We start from the raw sequence: 21,566 nt of genomic DNA on the forward strand, positions 1-21,566 counted from the left end.
AAAAATATAATTTAAAAGTGTGTGCTCTCCCACAATTTTATGAGATCTCATAGGTGAAAAATAAGGTTTTAATAATAATTTTATCTTTCATCTGTTTGTCATTCTATCTTTTTCAGATCACATAACACCAATTCTTATGGTCATTTCCCCCTTCAAACATGATTCTGGTCTTGTCTTAATTTTAATCCCAAATTTATGGAGTAACTTAAAATTTCTTCCTTGTCTATACACCTAGTTTTAAAATATTTGCCATATTAAAGTATATTTAGACAACTAATCTAGTAATTATTTGATTATAATAGGATAGAGAGTACCTGTAAATCACTTGAAAATTAAATTTTTTGTTTGTTTTTATTATTATTATTTCAGCATATTATGGGGGTACAAATGTTTAGGGTTATGTATATTGCCTTTGCCCCACCCAAGTCAGAGCTTCAAGCGTGTCCATCCCCCAGATGGTGCTCACTGCACCCATTAGGTGTGAATTTTAAAGGATAAAATAATGAGACTAATAATGATATCCTGTTCTGGTTGTTGGAACTTCACCATGGATACCAGCAACTCAGAAAATGTTGTTTTCTGGGTTTTGAATTAATATTTGCCTATCATATTCCCATCATAAAACTGTTGCCATCTGGGAAATATTATCTGCCTTTAGAGAATCTATTTATATCTGTTACTGAGAAACTAACCCATTTTGGTGAAATTATTAATACATTTTCTTTGTCATTTTACTTTTTGTTATGGGATACATATAAAACAAAGCTCACCTTACTTTAGCATTTTATTTCGGGGGAGCTATTTTGTTGTAGAAACGTGTGAATTCATGTCACCAATTCCTTTTAAGCCATGTGCATGATTCTTTCAATCTTAGTAGAACCTTTGTGCTGTATTAGTGCCTGAATGGTATCAGTGGCACTCTAGTAACTTTGTAAAAATTTTCTAAAACAAGCTCAGTTTTCTTAAATGAAAGATCTATAATATTCTTAGCTATGTGGTTCCACCGAATGCCTAAATGACAGGACTATCGTAATGTGAATCATTTAGTCATTTTCTCTTAATTAATGAGACTAATACACAGAACTCCCTTTGGATGTTATGTTAATTTCATTACTTAAACTAAGTCACATCATCAGAAATCCAGCTCCCTGTGTGTTAGATTTGGATGTGGTTTAAGTAACATGGAGAACACCTTGGATTTTACACATTAGCTAACCCTGTTTAGCATTTTGTATCAGTCGGTATGACAATGTTGTACACTTCATTTTCTATGACAGTGGGAATTTTTAAGAGTAGTTGCTTAATCTGTCTTCAAAACAAAGGAAGTCAATAATTCTGTGGGATCGGGGACTAGAATTGGTCATGTTTTCTGGAGCCACTTTGATTCATTTCTCAACTAGTCCAAACAGCTACACAGATATTGAATGTTGACCTTGCCTAAATAATCTACATCTTTTTTGTGGGTTGAATGATTAAGGTCTGGGCAAAAAGACATTGTTTTTGTTTTTCTTTCTATCTATTAAACTACTATTTTTAGTTATAGCTTTTGTGTCATGGAAATGACACTGAAAAATTAGTAGAATCCAAGGGTGAACAGCAAAATAATAGAGGCTTGAAGATATGATCTATGAGAAGATATTACAGAATTGAGTGTTTTCAGCCTCTAGGGAAAGCAACCAGGAAAGATATGATAGCATCCTGAATTATATAAGTTATTGCTAGAATGAGTAATGGAACATTGACGGTCAGTAGACCACACAAACTGATAAAGGTGCAATATTCCAAAGATACAGTTTGTTGTGACTGAGAGCTAAACCTTCAATATCTAGCCATCAACAATAAAATGCGATATTATGAAGCCAAAATACCAGGGGAAACTTATTAAAGATCTGTTGCAATTGTGTTACTCTTTCTAAGCAAATACATACCAGGTGAAAGAGCCCAGGTGAAAGGATGGAAATGAGTTTTGTCCTCATGGAATCTCTGGTCTAATGAATCTCCATGTTCTCATGATGCTCATCGTGGAGGTTATCTCCAGAGTTATTTCCAAACCCTAGAGGGATTTTAAAGGAATATTAGCAACAGAAATTATATTTAGGGGTTAAAAGATGTTTAAGGGGCTTTTTTATTCTGAGGGAAGAGGGTTTCTCTTCTTACATGAGTCCTCCCTTCCTGCCAGCCGCCCAATACACACACACACACACACACACACACACACACACAGACACACACACATACACACACACACGATTTATCAAGGGTTCTTTGAAATAGGCCAGATTGTGTGTATAACAGTATAGTGATCCCATCTGGAAACTTAGTGAATAATGGTAAATCTGTCCTCAGAGAAAAAGCCTCAACCTGATAAAACTCGATTGCAGGTACCAGCCCAGAGCACAGTGCAGGAATGGAACAGGCTATTAAATCCTTAACTGTGGTGCGGAGTCAGGGCAGCTCGTGTTGGGGGTTGGAACAGGGTGGTGCTGAGCAGTATAAAATTTTATGTGGGCCCCCTATAGAGTCATGCAACTGATTCAATGCATCTGGGCAAGGCATATCTTGGCTGCTGTAGTGCTGATTGCAACATTTGTTGTTGAGAAATAAGACATCTTGGTGAGGTTGGAGTTGTGTAGTGGTCATGGTGCTTGTCGTCTCTGTGTCTTCAAAAGGTTTCAGAAAGAAGACAGAGAACTCGCAGAGGGTTCTGCAAGCTAAGAATGTGGGCGAGTCTGTGTTACAGACCTCAGAAAGGATTGAAATGGTGAAATCACTCTCAGCCACCAGAGTTGAGAGACCATATGGATCCTATAATTACAGGGAGAGCAAAGTTCCAAACTCTGGGATCCATGTGAGATGACTGGGTTACGTTTTACACAGGAAAGAAAACTTCAATGATAATAATAACCTCAAACGCCAATTCTCAAAATAATACAGATTTCTCATTATTTCACTCTTTCTCAAAATGTGTCCATACAAAAGATATAAACTGAGTTTATAAAGAGGAAATGTAACTATTAAATAAAAAATGTTTAGCCTAATTAGTAAAGAAAGAAATGTGAGTTAAATTGAGGTAATATCTTTTATCTATTCACTAAGAAATTTCAAAATTAATGAGATTATCCAGTACTGGCATAAATGTGGAGACTCGAACCATTTTTGTTTCTGATGGCAACATAAATTAGTATATATGTTTTAGAAAGCAATTAGGCAATATGTGTCAATTTCCACAAAATAGATATTTGGCTTCCTTTAACCCAGGAGTCATATTTCTGATGCTCCATCCCAAGGAGATAATACCTATTTTGAAAAAAGAAAACTATATGCACAGAGATGTTCGTCATATTGATAGTAGTCAAAATGTGTGGGCAACCAAAATCTTCAACAGTAAAATCGGGATCATGGATTATGTAATTTACTCTAAAATGAAACATCTACTTAACCAAATATGATTAAAGATAATGACTATGAAGATTGATACAATATGGAAGGTGCTTATGATGTGAGATTAAGTAACAAGAAAAAATGTACATAAAACAAACTTATCAAATATATGATCATGAAAATACACTGAAGTCAAATAATAGTTGTGTTGGGAAAGTGAGGGTTTTTTTATTAGTGCCTTTCCCAATTTTCTTTTTTTCTTTTATTCTTAATTTATTTTTTAATTTTAATTTCAAAATAAGGGCACTAATTTTCAAAATTTCTTATATAGTTTTATTTGTAAAAATTCCATCTTTTAAAATTTAGCTGTTTAAAATAAGTTGCATGTGCCTATTTCATATATGAATAAATAAAATGAGATTTTTTTATTTTTTTTAATTTCAGCTTATTATGGGGGTACAAAAGTTTAGGTTATGTATATTGCCCGTGCCCCCTCGCCCTTTTAAATGTTTAGAGTCTAGCAGCTTCTGCATTTCCTGGACAGTCCCAGTTCTCTTGTTTTTCTCCCCAAAAAGAAAACAGAGCCATGATGGAGGTGAACATTTCACTCACGCGGGGCCCAGGAAGGTTAGTGCTGGGCGTCCTGCTTCTTTGCCGTCCCGTCTTCCTCTTAGCTGCAGTCACGCGTGATCTGCCTGAAATACAATCCTACTTTAAAATTAATTAGGTATTATCAGTTTTAAATTGCCTGTTTTGGCAAGTCTGCAAGAGTTTCCTGGTAAGCCTACAATTTAATATTGTCATATTTTATGTAATTTAAAAGGATATAAATATTAGATATTTTTAAAGTCTTTAACTTCTTTGGAATGGTTAAAGTGCCAGGTGAAGGATTTCCTTTTTCGTGAGTACTTAATATGCGGCATAGCCTGTGCTTTTCGTATATTATCTCATTCCTCATCGTAATTATTTCCTCTTACAGAACCTAACGACACCTTTCACAGGACTTGTCACAGTATATAAATACATGACACGTTCCTGGTTTCCTTGTTTGCCATCTGTCTCCCTGTTTGTGTGTAAAGCCCATTACAAACGCCCAGTGCATCCTTCCTCTGTTTGAACTTGACCACCAAACCTAGAGCCAGGCCGTAAGAAGTTCTCTAATTATTTTTGAATAAATGAACACTTTGTGAGGTCATATTTATCATTTCCATTTTATAGATGAGGAAACTGAGACTGAGAGAATTAAGTCACATTTAGAGAATCACGTGCTGCCGGGTGCGGTGGCTCAGGCCTGTAATCCCAGCACTCTGGGAGGCCGAGGCGGGAGGATCGCTCGAGGTCAGGAGTTTCAGACCAGTCTGAGTGAGACCCTGTCTCTACTAAAAATAGAAATAAATGATCTGGACAACTAAAAATATATACAGAAAAGATTAGCTGGGAATGGTGGCGCATGCCTGTAGTCCCAGCTACTCGGGAGGCTGAGGCAGGAGGATCGCTTGAGCCCAGGAGTTTGAGGTTGCTGTGAGCTAGGCTGACGCCACAGCACTCTAGCCTGGGCAATAAAGTGAGACTCTGTCTCAAAAAAAAAAAAAAAATAGAGAATCACATGTTTAGTGGAGATGCAATTCTAGTCCAGATCTGTGAGCATCAAAACCTACACTCTTTTCATTCAGCCATGCCGCTGCCTTTCAGTAATAAACCGCTGTATAGGAATGTCTCAGATTCATCGCAGGAGATTTAGAAGTAAGCTGCTTTTTGACAAATTGAAAAACAAAAAATTTTTTACCCTAAGTTTGTTTACTTCTTCCCTCCCTGTTTCTCTCTTTCTCCCCTTCCCCCGCCTCCCACCCTCCCTTTCTGGCTGTCAGAAATGATAAATCTGTTGCATGTGCACCCAGTCCTTAGACTAAATATCCTGCTTACTCATTACTCCTGTTTCTTTATTGCATTTATCTTTTTCATTCAAATATAATGATCCAAATGCTGTGTTGAGTTTGGGAGCCTTTAATATGTCATTAGAAAGACCTCGATAAAAGAAAAGGGCAGGTGTCCCACCTGTGAAAAAGCAATAAGAGAGGGGCTTAGTTTCCCAAGTCCAGCATGGGGCTTACTGCACTGGCCAGCTTCCAAGCTACTGAGATATGTACAGCTGGCCTGGGGGGAGCCACCAAAAGCAATGGCACGTGCCCCAGTAGACTTCTGGATGTTGTGTGGAATGGGACCCGAACTTGGAAGACAAAATATTGGTTTTAGGTTATTGCTGGAATCTTTGACATTCCTTTGGTGCATCAGGCTACAGAATACCCATTATTGATTACCTGATGAAGACAATATCCCAGTGTCTTTGGTTTTGAGATCTGAGCCTCTCAATTTCCCAAGACATGGTTTAATTGTGTTGAATTAACTTGGGAAAAATTTTTCACCTCTCTAATCCCTTTTCTTCCATCTTTTCCTCCTACTCCACTTTGCTTCTTTTTCTCCTTAAATCATTACCATAATCTTGGCCTCAAAAAAATCAGCATGAGCCAAAGGCAGTCTCACGAGAGAGATACTACTTTCATGTGTGGCCTAAACATAGCACATAAACTACTCCCTGGAAAAGAAAACAAAAACTGTTCACCCGGAGATGAAGAATATATTCACGCAAAAAGAAATTTTTCCACATGCTTCCTGATGTCCTAACTGGTCCTCAACAGGATGAAACAAAAGTTAGGTTTGTGTCTGGCACCAAAACATTGTCCACTGGAAATATGAAAAAAACACTCTGTGGTTCTAATTTTAAAATGCTATAAAGATAAAAATATTTTCAGTATTTTTTCCCCTGAAAGTCAGAGAGTTGCACTGTGTTTAGATGATGAGGCTGCCCATTTAAGGAGTGGGGTAGAGCACTCGGGTGGCACAATGGAGTCTCTCAGCAATTGTACACATTCCAGAAGTGTGGATATCTGAAGGACGTAAGTTCTAAAGATGATTCTATAGTGAGTCAGATGAAAGAATTTTTTTAATGTTGATATTTTTGTACTCAGGATGGTCTCCTTTAAGCCTTATTACACTTCTATGGGAAAGTTGTAGGAATAAGACAAAAAGCACAAGTAAGTCAAAAGAATTCTCTCTTGGGATTTTTAGTTCATCCTTGCTATCTTTCTATGTGAAGGCCAACACAAATTTGAAGGCCACTTGTGTCTACAGGATAATCCTTATAAGAAATCATAAATACTGTGTAAGAATGAGAGTAACTTTATCAGAAAATGTTATGTTATCAAAGTGACATGATGAAATTTGATTTTTATGGTTCATTCATTCATAGGTTTACCAAATACCTGTTAAGACGACCACCCTCCTAGGCACCAAGGCTCAAAGATGGATTAGACTGGTTCCCTGTCTCCAAGTGCTTAAGAGTAGTAGACAGAAGCTGACTTGCAAAGAAATAATTGCAATACAATGTGATCAGTGCTGTAATGATGAGGGAGGTAGACAGGCTGGTATTCAAAATACTGACCAAGCAGTATGGTATAGGCACCACAAATCGTAATGGATGCCAGCCTCAGTACTGGAACAGACAGTCAGAGATCTGTTGGTGGGTATTTCCCCCGTTAGTACCCGCTTTGTATGGAGTTCCAGGGGGCTCCAGGGAAGGGGCCAGGATGGTTGGATACTAGGAAAGGAGGCACTCAGGGGGAGGGGTGCTTCCAACACTGACTAATAACCGGTGTGGTAGTGCTGACGTGTAGACCGGCTGCAAATCAGCTCTGGATTTGGAGGGATCATTTAATTCATTTAAAAATGAATGTCCGTGTATTTCCATCACCATTATTCTAGATTGCTGTCTATTTTAACTTCACTGAGTACATTTCTGCAGCTGTCACTAAGCTTTGCTCCAAATGATGTATGTACCACCCCAGGGCAGGTGGGTGTGTAATGAAGACTTTGATGGGACTCTGCTCAGCTTCAGGTTATGGATTTAAATGACCGAGCACGTGTGGGTTCGCCGAAGATATTACTCCTACAAAAGGGCAGTTATGTACTACCTTTAATCTGACCATATTGCATTTCATCATTGGTCGCTGCAGTGAAATAAAAAACCTCGTCATACAGTGAGTACTTGGATCTGTCATCATAAGGAAGGCCTTGTCAATCTTGGCTCAAAATCTAGACCTAATGACCACACTGACGATAGTCTTTAAATAAAAATAGAGGTTGTTCTGTAGTTCTCTTTGCATTATTTCCTGTAAATTAATATTAGATATTTTTGATTGTTTCACCCAATAGAAGAGATGTAAGGAATAGAATTAAGGGAGAAGAAATTTATTCTTTAAGCACACACAGGTAAAGCACAGAAAAGCTTTTTACAAGCCATTTGGTGTTCTTTGGGACACTGCATCACTATTTTGTAGCACCACAAACACAACAAAATGTTTCTGTCGGGTAACTATAGAAGACAGTTCTCCACACTCTTCTGGAACGTAGGACTGATCTGGTCAGATTAGAATGGACGTGACTGAACAAAGACTGGCTATTGATTTATCGCGACTTGTGCTGCGACTGGGCCGGAGCGTCCCTCCTCCCAAGCGGTCCCTCCATTTCTTCACGAGGGAGGCCGAGCGCGTGGCAAGACCAAGCAACTGTGCCTCGTGATCGTGTGTACTCAGGCAGAATGATTAGGACTCCAGAGGATTTGTGCGCCTGCATCATGCCCTGGGCACTTCCCCTCCTCAATCCCTTTGGAATTTCTCAGCTGCAGCCATCAGTCCGAGGGGTTAGCGAGCCTCAAAGGAGCAGAGCATGTTGCTCTCATTCATTACCACTCCTGCGTTCCTGCCACGGTGCTGAGAGGCCAGTAGAACCCTGGGCTCTGGCTGACTCCTCACCGTTGCATGTGATCCACCATCGCTCTCCCTCTACCCTTCATTCACGTCCTCAAGACTGTGGTTGCTGATACCATACCCGCTTAATATGCCTGCCTATGTGATGTGCCGTCTGCAGACTGGGCTGGCATTCTTGTATTTGCTTTGATGGACTGAGGGTTACTACTTTTTTAGGCACTAGAGAGCAGATGTGTTCATTTAGTTAGGAAATTCATTATTTTCTTTTGCTTCTCATAGAACCATATTGTTGGAAGGCAATCTAGAGCTCTGGTACAATCCTTTCATGTTACAGATAAGAAGTCTAAGATTCTGTAGAGCTTAAGGCAGCAAGGTTGTTAACTAGGAGGTCTCTAGTTCTCTGTCCACTGTTCCTGCTGTCTGTTTGTTTCAGGGATGATTCAAATCCATATTCCACTGATGGAAATTCTGAATTAAGTCACTGGATGTAAGTGGAAATATTGAAAAGGATTTCTCATATTTTAAAGGGAATCAATAGAAAGATACAAACAACCGTAGGAGGTTTGGCCTCAGTTTGGTGATTTGTTGTTACTGTAGAATTTTGTAATTGTCTACAAAACTGACCTTGAATGCCAAAGATGTCCAAATACAAAAACCAATGTTTTCCAAGTTGTAGGGAGTGCATCTTCACTTGTAAAGGTCTGTGCATCTTGTCTTAAAAGAGGAAATGCAGACTCTGCAGAGGATCTAGTTCATATCAAATGCCAATATTCTGATACTGTTTCCAAGGCCCAGGGTTAATATCTATTGTGTTAATGATAGAGGGACATTTTGTTCAATCTACCCAACATATGTAAGTAGTACCAACTTTTTTTAATCTGTAAGACTCAAATCCTTAAAGAACATCTTTGACTTTCAACTTCTTTTCACCCCCATATTCAATTAAAACTCCAAGTTTGATTCTTCTTATCAAATATTACTTTCAGTATCTTTTTTCTGTCCCCATTTGTCACTAGGTCCTTTATTACCTCATGTCTTAACTTTTGTAAGAGGCTCATCATTGACTTCCCTAACCCTTGCCAGGTTAGTCCTCACAAAACACTTTCTTCATATCATTATTTTACTACTCTATCTAATTTGCTTTTTATTACCTATTGGAGAATTTCTTAACTTCTTCTCCTGCCATTTGCCTTTAATAACCTGGACCAATTATACTTATCCAACCTTATTTCAAACAAAAATTTATATTCCAGTGATGGTAGTCTCATGGTGAGCTGCAGAGCACATAATTAGCTGTGTTTGTTTATGCCTTATTTTATATTCTACCTTATTCTCAATTATTATGGATACATAATAGTTGTATATATTTGTAAGGGCACATGTGATGCTTTGATATAGGCATACAATCAGGGTAATCGGGGCATCCATCCCCTCAGGGATTTATTATTTCTTTGTGTTAGAAACATTTCAAATCCTCTTTTTAATCTACTCTTTTAAGTCAAATTAAAGTTTTATGTCTATGCCAAGCTTTTCTCAACTCTCTTCTATGACCAACTGAGGCATAACCAATGTATTATATACTGGTTAGCATTGTTCTTTAATTGTTTTTGTTTTGCTTTTGTTTTAGGCCTTGCATCTCACACAAATTCATGAGGTCTTTTGAGGAAGAAACCAAACATACACATACATGTGCCGGGTCGATAGCATAAGGCATTCATGGCTATTCTTTGACTTAAAATATGATAATAGTCAAGAACTATTTTAGTTATGCCCACTTGTATCTCAGTATAAAATATTCAGGGAATTATCAAATTTAGTCAGGTGTCTAGGGGATTTATTTTATTTATAGTAATCCTTTTTCATGCTGAATATTAACTAACTTCAAAGCTTACCAGTAGAATTTAAGGATTGTTTAACAATGATTGTGTGATGAGGAGGCTGAATATGGGGAATGATTAAACCTGATGAAGTCATATGTATTCGCAAATATGCAAATGCATGGAATATAGGTCATGTCAAAATGGATTAAGATCTTAATTTTCTCATTTTTGTTCCCACTCAAATATAGATATAGAGAATCACTATTAATGAAAACTTATTCTATTGAACATATTTTACACAAAGCTCTTTGTATAAGAAATTTATTTTAATCGTATTGTACAGGTGTCTTATTCAAGACACTTTCTTTTGTGTCTTGAAAAGACACCTGATAAGCCAGCTATGGGCACGTTAAAAACAGGTCATTTTAGTCAGGAGCATAAAGTAGATTTCACAGCATCAATTCCATTTCTAAGCATCACGGTTCTTTTTATATTTACTACAGTTAATTTTTTCCTTGAAGGTTTTCCCTCTAATGTTACACGATACCATAATAAAATGCCATATTTTAGAACAGTCCTATTTTATGAAAAACTCCTGCGATAGTCAGGCAGCAAAATAAAAGAACCCCAATTCTACTTTGAACCTACCTTCTCCCTCATAACCTAGAGTTGTAACCCTTGACCTTTCACCCCTACTAGTTAGTTCCAGAGCTTCTGGTCTGCTTTATCAGGGGTCTTTCATAAGTCCTTTAAGGTTGATTGACACTTGTATTTAGGCCTGTGACACAGTCCGAACCTTGGCATGCTTTGAGGTTCCCATCTCTGTTAGTACAAAGGATGACAGATGGAAAGCCAGCAAAATTTTGCTGTTTGTTTCTGTGTTATTTAAGGGCATAAGAATGTACGTCTTCCAAAATAAAAAGCTTTTCCTATTTTAAAAAAAACATCTGTGTTAGTTCCTACACAACACAGACAAGAAATTCAACTTCTAAAGTTAAAATTGTGTGTCTCGGATTGGCCCTTCTGCAGTTTCACTGGAAAATGTTTGCTTGCTGTGTGATGGATGTAGCAGCAGTAAAGTGCTAGAATTATTACGAAATCATATGGGGAAACATTTTATTCATAGAAATCTACTCGTAATGTTTCTGTATTCTAGGGAATTTTCCTGTCAGGATGAATCTAAGATTTAACTGTGAGGAAATAACTGTGTTTATTTTGAAGGAGGCAATGAAACTCCACGAGGGAGGTTAGGAGATTTCAAGTATCATTTTTAATGGCCAAATGGGACTTGATTTTCTGGTGAAGATGACCTACGTTAGCATTGTCTATGGGAGGCCAACCATTACCCTAACCTGCGCTGCATTTTTTTCTCAGTTAGTTTAACAAGATAATTTGACATTTTATAGAGCACTTTTCATATGTATGACATTTCCAAATACATCATAGCATCGGGCAAATTCATTCCTTAAATAGGCATATAGCAGCTCCTCCTTAAACATATAGTTTGAAGTATGAAATGTCATTCCTATTCCTATTTAGGAAACTGAGAATAAAGGTAAAAAAAAATTGTGCACTTTTACTTAAAAACTCTATTAAAATTAAACTGTATTAAACTGGTAGTGGTATTGCAAAATACTGCGGGGCAGAATCTGTATCACAAGAAATCAATCCATGGGTATGTGGAACAAAGACTAGAGGAGAAAAATGGGCCAAATATATGGCTAAGGAGAAAGGATTGTCACTCTTGTATTATGTCTTCTTGAAATTAAATTTAAGAAAAGAGAGAACAAGAATGATGAATGACGAGGGATTAGGCAAGAGACTCTTTAACACAATATGGAGATTTGGGGGTGGATTAGTTAGATTAAAGAAAACCTTATGTGTTGGGCCCATAAGTGAGTAATTCCTCCCATATTTAGTGTGAAAGCTTATTGATCAAGGGAACTGCATGATGAAAATAGGTTAAAATGATGACCATAGTAGTCATGTGCAGATGGCTTTGAGAGACCAGTACGAATTCAGAGCTGAAGAGCAAGGGCCCAGACTATAACATTAGCAATGGAAATGAAAAGAAAGAGATATGCAAGAGTTATTTCAAAGAAAAAATTGAAAAAACACCAAATTTCTGAGCAATGAGAGGAAAGACTAAAAAATTACTGTGATATTTCTAGCTTGTGTGAATGAACAATTGTGTCGTCACAGCCCAGATCCTACAAGCCATGGAACTATTTTGACGGGAAGGTGTTGGGTTTCTTTCTTATAGACTATTGAGTTGACACTGGGAACCCAATATGTGGAAGTTACCATTTGCAAAGGATGTAGTGGACAAATGAGAAATTCAGATATGTGAAAAATATTTATAACTGGTAACCTTCAAAGAATGTTTACTCTGTGTCAGACATGTTTCTAAATGGATCAATTGGTAACATCTTCACAAAAATGAAGTAGATACTATGATTTATTATACAATAGTGAATAATACCGGCAACTTCCCTCATTTCTAAAAGATCAGCATTTTTCTTGTTTGTCTCACTTTAAATACTTGTATATAACGCACTGGGTAAAAACTGGTGGGCATGGTATGAGAGTGTATTAACCGAGCTTACACAGAAATATGTGTTAATCACATCCCCTTAGGCTAACCATGAGTGTTTTCAGTGTGTGAAAAAAGAATGGTTCCTTTTTAGCTTTATAGAATAAAAGTTTATTAACTTTTTGGCCAGTGATTTCTCATGATTATTTTTTATTTCAAATGAGAAGCTAAAAATAAGCCTAGAAACTAGAATTTTAAACAAAAGCCTTCAGAAATACTCATGAACCTATTTTTTCTAAGTTGACTTAAAGCTCCTATATTCCTTAATAGCAGTTATGTAGACGTGTATCAGAAAATACAGTGATCTATAGTGTGCTTAATAAGTGACCCAGTGTTTAGTTTTAGCATTCATAATCCAAGGGTCAGGCTGTCTGGATATAAATCCCCCAACCCATCGCTTGCTAGCTGTGTGACCTTGAGCAAGTCATTTAACCTCTCTATGTCATCACTTTCCAAAACCATATTGAGATCACACAAGTCGTGTAAGTAAATGAGATGATGCCTGTACAATGCCTAGCCCAGTACAAGGTGTGCAATGGCACTATAAGTATTAACCATCATTGTCCCTTTTATTATATCCTAGTATTTTGTGCACCCCCTGGGCCCCCTGATACTATGGGCTCATCATGTTTTCCTCCTTCCGTGGACAGCAGTCTTATTTGTCACTGCTGCGCGGATTGCTTTAGTATACTCGTGCCCTGACGCTTGTCTCACTGGATCCAGATTTCCACGTTGTCCTTTCCCTCTGAATTCCTCCTCCTCTTCCTCTGATTGCTTCATCTTGCCTTTGTGTTTACTCCTTTTCCATCACTAATTTTCAGTGTCAAGCCAGTTCTGTTATGATTATTTTTACTACTGGGTGCTAATTTTGGCAATAAGCATGCTACGTAATTAGTCAAAAAAAAAAAGTGGGCCATTTACATTTGTCTAGTGGTGTATGTAGTGCTGCTATGTTAATTTCTCCACCAGCAGTTTGGCAAAACTTGGGACATTCCAAAGCCATTAATGAAAACAAATCCTAGTTTCTGGTAGCCCACTTTTTGTTTTTTCATTTTCCACGAGGAAGATTGTTTCAATCTCTGATAAACTGAAAATTAACATTATTTTATTTGTTGAGTATGTGAAAAACTACATTCAACTGTTGAACTTGTTATTTTTTTGTTGTTGTTAGTTTAAAATTTTTCTTTACCTTTACAAGATCTACTACTCTAGATTCCATTAGAAACATGTAATCAGGAAAACTCATTTAAAATGTTTTTCTGCAAGCTTGGGAACTAATGTTTTTTTCATGTTAATATGTTACATTGTAGAGATAATAACCACTGATCGTATAGCATATAATCTCACAAAGAAACACATCTTTCCTAGTTCCCAATCCCTACTCTCTGACATCTTACAGCCCCCTTCCCTACAAGTACAAATAAAAAAAGCTGTCATGATAAATCCCCTGTAGGATCATGGGGTAAAACATTCTAGGGCCATAATAATGAAACACTTTATGTGTGGGAAAAGAATGATAGAAATAACAACTGTGCCACATCAGACCTCATTAAAGTCAATGAGCTGCAACATCAGGCTATTTGTAGTCCTGAACAGTTTCTATTGAATATTCTACTATATTTATTATCTAAATATTAAAAACAGCAATAAAGACAACCCCGCATTTGCTGGAATTCCATTTCTGGAAACAAAACATCTGCATAAAGGCCAGAAAATGTGTCATTGCACTTGGTTTGGAAATCCCTTTCTTTTATTGTTTAAGTTCAGTAGTTTTCCAGTATAATCTTGTTAGAGTCTCCAATTGTCTCATAAACATGGTCATTTTTTCCTAGTTATAAAATTTATAAATATCAACTAATTCTTGCATAAACTTGAAATGCTTCACTTAAACCTTGCGCCAGTTAAAACTAAATGTACATTGAGACGACTCGGAAGAAGTTTTAGAAGGCAATTTTGGTCCATTGTCCTTTCTCCGCAGGAATAGAAACTCAACCAATTTAAAAATAATTCTAATGATCACACAATGTTGAGAATTAGATTCACCACAATTCTAATGTAATTCACTTGTATTTTTAAAAACATTTTAATAGCAATTTAAAGATTTTCGCTTTACTTAAAATTAGAAAAACATAGAAATAGATAAAACAAGAGTCCTGCTCTCAGTGTATTTCATGAAAAAGTAAAAACATCTCTGCAAAAGGGCATGCCTTGTTGGTTGGGAACTCTCCTAATGAGAAGTATTCTGGAATAACTAGCCCGTTTTCTTCTAAATCAGTGACTTTTAAACTGTTATGGCTGCTACCCCCAAGGAAGTGTTATACTTTACGTTTAAACCAGTACATGCATACATATCCTCCCACCTGGCTTTAAGTGGCTTAGTTTGTACACTGTTAATGTACCCACATTTGTTAGCCACTGAAGGGAGTTCTTTTCTGTTCTTATACCTTCCATGGGCTACGTTGTTTTTTATCTTCATTCAGTGAACACAATTTCTGCACATACCTGTTATTTATTATGATTAACTTTCATTCTATGGAGATTGAAACTTGGGGACGGGCAGGCATGGTCGCTCATGCCTGTAATCCCAGCACTTTGGGAGGCTGAGGCAGGAGGATAGCTTGAGCCCAGGAGTTCGAGATTAGCCTGGACAACATATCGAGACCCACATCTCTACAAAAATAAAAACAAAAACCAAAAAACCTTGTGGAAATTTGAAGCAAAAACACACACATAAAAGATATTTAAAACAAGCAAGTCTATGTTATATATAGTGGAGTACATGCCAATTGAAAAAATCTTGGGAAATAAATCTCCTGAATAAAAAAGTTATTTTTCAAAAAGCTAACGTGTTATGAAATAATGCTGGCATGCATCAAGCAGCCCACAGGCGGTATTCCTTTACAGTTTTAGCAAGTGATCAGCATGGTGCCTGTTGCTAGAGATACAAGGATGAACAAGAGAATCCTACTCTCAAGAGCTTCCAGTCTGGTGGGAGACTGTCAAAGAATTAATACTACATCCGCCTAAGTAGCCATATTATAAAAAACAAGACAGGTCATTGATGAATTGGAGCATTTTGGAAAGTTTGCACTGGTTGTGTCCAGCCCCTCGGCTATGGAATGAGAATTCAAAAATGAGAGGTAGCATGGTGCATCAAAGAGCACTGAGGTTGGAATCAGGAAGCTGGCATCTGCTATGTGGGACTCTGGGCAGGTTGTTTTATCTCTCTTGGTCTCAACTTCATATTTGCAACAGTGTGCATCATTTATAAGCTTGTTTTAGCCAAGGGACTTTTACTTCAAATGGTTGCAATCCAGTATGGCCAACTGGAACTGCTCCGATCATCCAGGTATAAACCCTTTGGCTTGTAGGACCTCCTGGGTATGTAGAGACATTTTATGAGTATGGAGAGAATACGTTTTAGTTAATATTCGACTTGATATTTGCTGGTTAAGCCTTTTACTTCTAATTGTGGAATGAAAGGCTTTGGTCCATCTTGAAGGAATTTCAGGCATTAAGCAAGCAAACAGGTGGGAGGACTTTGGGCAAGGCTCTGAAATTAATCTGTGCCTACTTGCAAGGTTAATCCAGAGGATCTGAAGGTAAACCTGGTTTAGTATTTGGACGTAGCTGGAGGATGGGAGGGGGGTTCAGAAAGGATGATCTGTCTCCTCTGTGCTCAGACAGGTTTCTCCTTCCCAGGAGCCAGCTGCAGCTGTTGGGGGCCCATTCCTGGGATCACTGGGTATGGAGGAGCAGCCTGGGCTGCACACATTTCTCCTCCAGCACCCCCTACCCCCCCCCCCGCCCCAGCCCAGCATGCATCTGCCAGGAGAGCTTCATCTGCAAGCTACTTCTTATTCTTTCCCTCCCTGACCACAGGTTCAATTTCCAGCTCTTTCCTTTGCCTTAATATCTCCCTTTTTCTGCCTCCAGAATTCTGAATAAGAATATTTGTTTTTTTGGAATACTTACTGTCATTTGAAGTATTTTATGATATTTTCTCTAATGTACTTAAAAGATCCCTATGCCTCTGGAGGTGAAATGTCTGAGTTCCAGCATTGTATTAGGGTGCATCAAATTGTTTAGAAGTCTCGCTATTTTTATTGATGAATACGACAGCAATATAGCATGGAAATAGTTTATAAGCTTCAACGCATTAATGAAAGTTGAAGGAAACAGTCATTTAGTGTATGTATAGCACTTTACAGTTTTCATCCTCACAATAATCAGGTAAATGTGGTGGAATTAGTATTAATTACCAGGTATTTTAGCAGATTAAAATCAACGAGGTTAAATTGACAGCTCAATTCACACAGTAGGAAAAAATCTACAGGTCTTTTAACTCTCTGTTCCATGTTCTCTTCATTATATTAAATTGCCTCTTTGAATATTATAATTAAAAGATAACATTAACTTCTCATAATCTTGTTCACATACATTTTCAGCTTTTCTTATAGAATACTCAAATATATTGTAATCACTATTGACTAAAAAGAAAATATAAATAAAGCGAAAGAGGGAGCCAACATTTATTCAGCACTTAGTATGTGTCTTTATATATACTCATTGTCTCCTTCTTTCAATCAGGAATTAATTCTCTCATGATCTGTGTCATTAGTGACCATTAAGTCATTCTGGTAATGAGATGGCTACATTTCTCCCTATTCTTACGTTTTCATGGCAACACACCAAAGCACAATCACCCAGGGCGTGAGCCTGCCCTTTGCTTTCTATCCGCATGATACCTGCTCTCCAAAAAGCAGACGTAGCCAGAAATGTGTATTGAAATAGAAAGCAAGAGTTCAAAACCAAACCAAAATACCCACCCAATTATGAATTCTGAAACTTTTCTCTAAATGCTTATTGTGTTTAATTGTAAATGCTTATAAGAGGTAAAAATATTTCAAAATGTAAATACCTGTGAAAAATCCCTAGAAAGGTTATGTTTGAGCTCAGCCTTGAAATACTAATAGGAGTAGAGAAAAGTAAACAGATCCAAGTAATAGGAGCAGAATTGACAGGTTTTGGTAATTCATCTGATGAATCAGGTAAGAGTATCCAGCTATCTCCAATAACCACCCATTCTCAAGACCATGTGAAGGCCCAGAGATAGGCGTATGTTTACTTCTAAGCACCTATCTAACCTTAGAGAAGAGCCATATCACAGCTAGGTACATCATTAGTGAGTAGTAGGGTGTTCAAACACCCTAGCTGTGGACCAGAAGAACTGGCTTGGTTTAAGAGGCCTTGCTATGATGTTATGTGATGAACCGGGTTAGTCTGCAGTTGGGTTTAAGTTACTCGTCCTTGAAGCATTACCATTATGGCAAATTTCTATCTCCGGCTGATGGTTTGCGTCATCTCTTTGCAAAGTCAGCAAGAACTCATTCTGAAGCATGAGCCGTACCAATTGTCATGAATTTTCAAATCATGAAGCACAATCTGGTTTTGAAGTTTCTCTCTGTTTTCTGCAATTCATTCTTCATTGAATGAATTCTTTGCTTGTAAGTTTTCACTTCCTCTGTCACTGATAGTGTCTGCTTTTTCTTTTCGCATTCATATTCTTGAACCAGTTTCTTCTGTAGACTCGTGTCTTTCTGGCGACAGACTTCACTGAGAATTTCTGTTGCAAGGATCTGGTTAAATCAGTGGATAAGAGTCATGTTCCAGCTTCTGTATTTGTTCATACAGCTTGTGCCTGGCTGACACTTCATTACTCAGTTTGGCATGGAAATAGTCACTATCTTTTTCAGCTATTTTTAATGTCAGTTTTGTCTGGGAAACATCTATCATTTGTCTTTTCTTATTTTTTATCTTCTCACTCTGGTGATCTGCCAGCTGTCGTTTGTCAAATCCATCCCATCCATTTCATTTATTATTATTATTTTGTCCTTAAATTCAGAAGCAAGGTTAAATAATGTTAGCTATCCAGTAGACTTCAAACATCAATTTATTCTCTTTATAGGTAAGACCTTTACCTATGTCTGAGAGTTTTGTATAATTTATTAGTTCACTGAGCTCATTGCAATGCTTCCCGTGGTCTTCTGTTTCCTATAAAAATTACAACATGCTTTTCTTAAAGTCAGTATTTTCTTTGTAAATTCAATAGAGTTTAGATTCCCATCTTCACATAACTTGGTTTAGCCTCATCTTCTCTCTCAAATATTATGATATTCTTGTAAAATCCTGCTATATTCCATAGACATCTGTCTTGCCAAATGTCTTGTCAGTTTCCTTGCATTCTGTTCTTCAACTCTCCATAGAACAGCAGATTTTCCATAGCATTTGATTCATTCCTTTAAGCTTGCAGACATGTTCAGAAATATTCTTACTTTGTTTCTTGATTTCTTCCAAAGATATCATTGCTTTAGTCATTTTTCATAATCTGTTATCTTTTAAATATTTTTAAAAGTTTTTTTTAAACATTTGTGCAATCTATTGTTTTTACTTGATAAATTTTCTTGCTTAAAAGAAACATTCTTCAAGGGTAAAATGGCAAATAGCATAATTTCCAATAAATAATAATTATAGGCTTCTAAGACATGTCATAAAAATCAGGACTGGGCCCTTCTGGCACCTTTGTTGTGGATGAGGCAACAGTCAGTCAAAGTACCTCCCTCTGTGTTATTTTCCCTCTAGTAGTTTTTGACATTTTCCCTTTATCCTTGAATATTTCTGAGTTTCTCCTTCCATGTGTATAATGTGAATTAGTTTTACTTGCTACTTGAAGTATAAGTTCAACCTTAGAACTTCTATACTCAATATTGGAAAATTCTCATCTACGATCTCATCAACAATGGCTTCTACTAATGATCCTACTGTGTGAATTACAGACTTCGTCAATCTATAGTAATTGGTAAACAGTTCTTATTTTAAGTGATGTTGTAATAGAAAAAATATAATTCCTAGTCTTAAGGAAGTTGTATATATCAGAATATGTCAATGTGTGTGTGTGTATGTGTGTTTGAGCTGGTGTACAAATGTGTATTTTTCATACCTATTAGGGTCCCCCTGGCTTTATTTATGTATTTATATGATCCTCCTTCTGCTCTATATCTGGCCCCAAAATACCCTGGATATTATGAAAACATCTTTTTCCAGAATATAGAAAGAAATCTGAATTTTCTGTTGACAGTTTTGGACCCTGCTGCAAAGCTGCTTCTCTGAATGTTTTCAGTTGACTTTATTGGTTGTTTTTTAACCTCCTACAAAACACAGATGGTCAGACTTATTCTGTGCAAGGGTTTAGGAGGAACCTAACTGCCTCACTGACTTCTTTTATTTCTCATGATAGCATTTCCATGTGGAAGGTGGTAGCTCAGGATCACGTTGAAAGTCAGCTGGACACTAAGACCTGTGCTGCTTTTGCCTTGAACTTTCTAGAGCTTGCAAGTCATCAGTCCTACTTAGCAGCTCATTCTTTAAAACCAAACAGTTCACTATTTTCCTTGGCCTTTTCCTCCTAGCCAATATTGTAAGACTTCAATTTTCATTGTGGGCTAGTTATTCTCTTCTGTTTGCCTGCACCATAATTCAGTGGAAGCTATTCCTACCCAAGAAAATGAGGACAGAAATTATATAATTGAGAATAATGGCTTGAAAGCCATGAATGTCTAGAATCTTGTGCTAAGTCGGAATCATACTAGCTTGGTGGTCTTTACTGGCAACTCACTCAAAAAAAAAAAAGGTTTTTCTCTGCTTTTAAAATGGGATCGTCTTAAAGGCTATTTGTTCAATGACAATAATGATCTAGTCCTTGTAGAAAAATCAGGCCTATAGTTACTACCTGAACACTGTCCAATTAAAAGGAGTGTGATTTTATTCAGGTGGTTCTTAATTAGAGAAAGTCCACATATTCACATTTAATAAAATAGAAATATCTGTAAGGATTATTTCCATTACAAATATATACATTTAACTAACTGCTAACTAAATATTTTCAGAGAAATCATGATGGACCTGAATGAAGAGAAACCATAGTCGTTTCGACTTAGTATTTGTTAATTGTTAATTGTTAATATACTGAAACCTTCAGAAATGAAATATTGCTAAGAAACATAAAATCTCAACACCACCAATTTTCTTAGCAAAACTTTTCTTTATTGATGATATCTGAGCAGGATAAACAATTCCGAAACGTTAGTGTTCTTAAGTAACACTAGATGATTAGATATCTAGAGCAACTTTGGTAATAAAATGACGCTTAAGAGTTTCCTCAAACACTAAAGACAATACTACTGACTTTTACAAATATCTGGCCCCTTTCTTGAAGTTGGTAGTTTAAAACAGTGAGAAAATATATGGAAATTATTTACTAGCCATTTTAGAATCAGAAAAAAATGGTTAAAAAGACACTGAAAACATTATCCTTTGTATTTCAGGCCCTCCAGGGAAACGAGGTAAGAGGGGCCGAAGAGGAGAATCTGGTAAGTGTCTCTTTCAGCTGCTCAGTGTCATTCATGTTTTGGTTGGGTTCCCGCATCTGTTCCTGCTAATTAATGATAATATTGTCTTGTTGGAGGTCGTGTGTGTCTTTAAATCTCTGCTAGACCTAGAATTCTTTTTTATCTTCTCATCACTTCCATCAAAGTGTAAGAAGGAGAAGGTTGCAAAATATTGTTAATTACAGTTTAGTAACCACTGACACCCCATTTTGGCTTATTTACTGGGTCAAGTTGAGTCTGTCCTTTCTGTGTACAACGGAGGGTTTCTTAGCGGCACCCAGTACAAAATCCCCGATGTTTTCATCTCTGTAGGTGGTCAATAAACATAGGTGCTCTGCAGAAACATCTGCCTTGGGACACTGGGCCACATGTCTTGGAAAGCTTTATTATTATTTTATCCAACTGGCACAATTTTGTCATGCTTTTACTCTCATTCTTTTCGAACTTTGGGAACTCTTATCCTTCTCGTATAACCGCAGAATTTTAGTGGTGACAGGAGCCT

At 37.0% G+C, this 21,566-nt stretch overlaps 1 protein-coding gene across 2 annotated transcripts in view; it reads left to right on the top strand.

Annotated features, from left to right (window-relative positions):
• Nucleotides 1-21,566, top strand: part of COL25A1 (collagen type XXV alpha 1 chain) — a 337,352-nt gene that overhangs the window by 144,511 nt on the left and 171,275 nt on the right. For both annotated transcript variants that reach the window (XM_045537459.1, XM_045537458.1), the window contains exon 3: nt 21,002-21,046. In XM_045537459.1, coding sequence (XP_045393415.1) covers nt 21,002-21,046 — 45 coding nt within the window. The remainder of the gene's footprint in view (nt 1-21,001; nt 21,047-21,566) is intronic.

This window comes from Lemur catta, chromosome 26 (genome assembly GCF_020740605.2).
Source record: "Lemur catta isolate mLemCat1 chromosome 26, mLemCat1.pri, whole genome shotgun sequence".
NCBI lineage: Eukaryota > Metazoa > Chordata > Mammalia > Primates > Lemuridae > Lemur > Lemur catta.